We start from the raw sequence: 4057 nt of genomic DNA on the forward strand, positions 1-4057 counted from the left end.
CCTTTCTTTCAGAAAGGGTCTATAAAAGCACCCTTTCTTTCAGAAAGGGTCTATAAAAGCACCCTTTCTTTCAGAAAGGGTCTATAAAAGCACCCTTTCTTTCAGAAAGGGTCTATAAAAGCACCCTTTCTTTCAGAAATGGTCTATAAAAGCACCCTTTCTTTCAGAAAGGGTCTATAAAAGCACCCTTTCTTTCAGAAAGGGTCTATAAAAGCACCCTTTCTTTCAGAAAGGGTCTATAAAAGCACCCTTTCTTTCAGAAAGGGTCTATAAAAGCACCCTTTCTTTCAGAAAGGGTCTATAAAAGCACCCTTTCTATCAGAAAGGGTCTATAAAAGCACCCTTTCTTTCAAAAAGGGTCTATAAAAGCACCCTTTCTTTCAGAAAGGGTCTATAAAAGCACCCTTTCTTTCAGAAAGGGTCTATAAAAGCACCCTTTCTTTCAGAAAGGGTCTATAAAAGCACCCTTTCTTTCAGAAAGGGTCTATAAAAGCACCCTTTCTTTCAGAAAGGGTCTATAGAAGCACCCTTTCTTTGAAGTAAATCACACTATAATAAGTAGATGAATGAAAGTTTTTTTACTTGTCTCTTCTTAATAACTTAATATAAATTTAAAAAATAAAATCTCATAATTTCTGTTAAATTAAACAAAATATTGTGGTTTACGCATAGTAATGCCATGATCAGCTAATGCTGGTGTCAAGTCTTCAATAGCCAATGTGTATTTGCGATCTTTATTCGATTTCTTGTCCTAAAAATTGAATATAAAATGTTAATTATTTTTTAACAATAAACAATAACAAAATACCTTATTCGATCCATGGCTACCAGAATGTTGGCTATTGCTGCGTGTTTTGCAGTGTTGCAAAGCATCATTTGCAATGTCGGAAATAAATTTCTGTGCAGTAACTGATATTATGCGAACAATTCGTGGATCGACGGCTTCAAATCCGGCCATGTGCAAATATTGTTCAGCTACAGCATCGGGTACCTGTAAAGATATACAGAGAACAGTTAGAATGAATTACACCTGTAATGGAATTCTGTAACTCATTTTTTGACTTATCGACAAAAGTCGGTAAAATTAAAATGCTTATAATTTCGGTAAGTTAGGAACCAAAATAAAGTTGTCGCCAAGTCCTACCGATAGCAATAGTGTTGTCAACTTTTATTAATATTTTTCATTCATAAATTTGCGTTTTAATTTTACCGATTTCTGTCAGTTGCAGAATTCAAGTGCTTGCTGGTCGTAAAAGTCTGTTGGCTTATGTCCAGTTGATCTCTTGACATGCCAACGATATATGGATTTCCACAACAATAAATATATATCACTGTAAACAGGGCTTTAAGGGTTATCGACGGTAAACATGTCGAATAGATCCCCCGAGGGATGCTTTAAGCTGAGCGATCCAACAGCTTGGATCCAAACATCTTCTGTCCACTTACTGTTGGTGTGTAATCTTCCAAATGCATCAACAACTCCCCCAATGCTTCACCTGGAGCTGGTTCTACATCGTCAATAACATATTCGGTGGTTTCGACTTCTTCTTCATTGCTAACTACCATTTTTTCACAATTTTTGCAATTTTTCTATAAATTTTCCAATTAATCTTTTGTATATGCCTCGTTCTGTTTATTTATTCCGCATTCACTGAGAAATGGTGACACCAAACAAAAAACAATTGAGTAGAGTTGTATTTCTTCACTAAAACAAAGTTCAGTCTTTAATGATAACGTATGACACTTTGCAGATACGTCCATTTCATATTATACGAAGAATACAAAGAATTACACAAATTATATGGAACAATACGGGAATACAAGCGCGCACCCGACGTTTTTTTTAAACTTTTACCACAGGTAGGTCTCGTTGTCCTGAACACAAATATTCCCACCAAAAAAATTTGGAAGTTGTTCATGTGGAGTTATGATTTCACTACACCCTTAAGGCCTGCGTACATAAGCTTCTCTGCCTGATTGCCTTGCTTTCCTGCTTCATTTTTGACATAATAAAAATAAAAGAATAAAGAAGGCCGAGAAAATTTCGAACTGGGTTGCCCTTTTCTTTTTTATTCTTTTATCAGAGTTCTGTTCCAGAACTAAAAAGTTTTTACAATTTTTACCACTTTTACACATTTTGCGTTCCCGTACACAAAATTTATATGAAAATCGTTTACGACTTTTACAACTTTTACGACTTTTACCACTTTTTAAAGTACGGGAACAGGCCACAGAAGTAAGCAAGGTAAGCAGGCAAGGCAGCTTATGTACGCAGGCCTTTAGAGGCAGTCCACACAGAGTTATGAAAAATAACTCTGTTGGATACATTTTAGCTTCGTTCCAGTACTTTTTTAATGATAAAAGTGTCAAAAGAGCAATCTGCTGAAAATGAGTCCAACACACACGGCAAACATGTTGCACATTTTTGCTCGCTCAAATTTGTCGTGTAAAAAGTTTCTAAAGAGGGAGCCATTCAGCGCCATATTTGTACAAGGAGAAGTGAACATTTTGCAACTTTTTTGGTGTACGGGAACGCATTTCGGGGGAAAATGTTCAAGATGTGTTAAATGTGTAAAAACTTTTTAGTTGTGGAACGAAGCTCTTATAAGCAGTTGCTTTAGAAATCTCTACAAAACAAAAACAGTTGGTTGATCCCTACCCACCCCTGCCGCAAAGATGTCAATATTATAAGATAGGAAAAGTCAATTGTGAAAAATTAACTGTAGGTGGAGTTAACCTCTGTTGCTACGACGTCATAGCAACATTCTGTTAAACGAAAACTGTTATTCATTGGAATATTGACAAGAAAAACATTAAAACTCAAGTTTGACGGCATTCGCTTTTGATTTTTTCATTGAATGAACAATAAAAAAAGAAAAGAAATAAATTTCAGCCACAAAACACGACGTTAATGTTTTCTGCCGCGAGAAATGGGAATAAAAAACGATTGACATTGCTGTTATCAATTCCAGTGTGTTGTGTAGCCATCTGTAACCAAAATGTGGAACTATTATCACATGTTTTTGGAAAATGCATTTGTTCGGGTCTTAATTGCTATACGTCTTTGCCTGCCGATATCATTTCTTCAAAAGAGAAACGAGAAACAAATAAAAAATACAATTAAATTTGCGAACATTTTTGCTGTAATTTACAAGACAGAAATTTTTAATGGAGTGTCGAAAGCTGAACTAGTGATGGAAAGGTAACATAAAAAACCTTTAGGATGACGAAGCAAAATCAATTGTGCTTGGATTAAATGGAGAATGGAGGAAGTACACTAAATTGTGATTGAATTTAATGAAAACTTTTTTTAATTTGTGTTTATATAATAAAGTTCTTTGTATTCTTGTTTTACACAAATAATAAATGCATTTTATTTAATCTGGGATATTTCGCAATAGCTTGCATTTTTACTGCATATTTAGATTGATTAAAAACACAATCTGAAGAGTGCCTTTAAATTCAATCGACCAATGCTAATACTATGTTTACATTTACGAAATCCACTCGATTTCAACTGTCAATTCCATTGCTCAAACGTCAAATTAAATCCAATCGATTTCAGATTAGTTTTCATTTGACGTATACACAAAGGAATTTTTTACATTTACGAAATCCACTCGATTTCAACTGTCAATTCCATAGCTCAAACCATGGTAGAATAAAGTAAAGGTAGGCCACAGCTAACAGCTGATTAAAATTTTTTTCTTTCTCATTTTGTATTGTTTTTGACATTATGCAATCATAAAGGTAGATGTATCGCTGAATTGTTCCAACAAAAAACTTCTGCTGTAACACTATATCTTAAAATTGAAAACAAGGACAACAAATATGTATTCGCGTGGCAAAATAAAATTGTTGATTTTTTTAGCAAAACTTACGAATGAACAATTTATCAAATATTGATATTAATTTAAATTTGTTCCAAATGTACGGGAATGTAAAAATTACAATTTTTGTAAAAATTCCGTTGACATTTATCTGCAATCGGATACCAGCAATCACGATGTCAGATTAGCCAAACTTGCCAAGTAGAAAATAAGTGAATTACATTTTT

At 34.0% G+C, this 4057-nt stretch overlaps 1 protein-coding gene across 1 annotated transcript; it reads right to left on the bottom strand.

Moving 5' to 3' along the window:
• Positions 1 to 559: 559 nt before the first annotated feature.
• Positions 560 to 1663, bottom strand: Taf10 (TBP-associated factor 10). Its single transcript, XM_073966380.1, has 3 exons — positions 1447 to 1663; positions 809 to 991; positions 560 to 751 (listed from the first exon to the last, which is right to left on the bottom strand). Exons 1-3 carry the CDS (start codon positions 1564 to 1566, stop codon positions 644 to 646), a joined length of 411 nt encoding a protein of 136 aa, XP_073822481.1. The 5' UTR covers positions 1567 to 1663; the 3' UTR covers positions 560 to 643.
• Between the last annotated feature and the right edge of the window lie 2394 nt (positions 1664 to 4057).

This window comes from Musca autumnalis, unplaced genomic scaffold, assembly GCF_047663935.1.
Source record: "Musca autumnalis isolate F117 unplaced genomic scaffold, ASM4766393v1 scaffold_2, whole genome shotgun sequence".
Classification (NCBI taxonomy): domain Eukaryota; kingdom Metazoa; phylum Arthropoda; class Insecta; order Diptera; family Muscidae; genus Musca; species Musca autumnalis.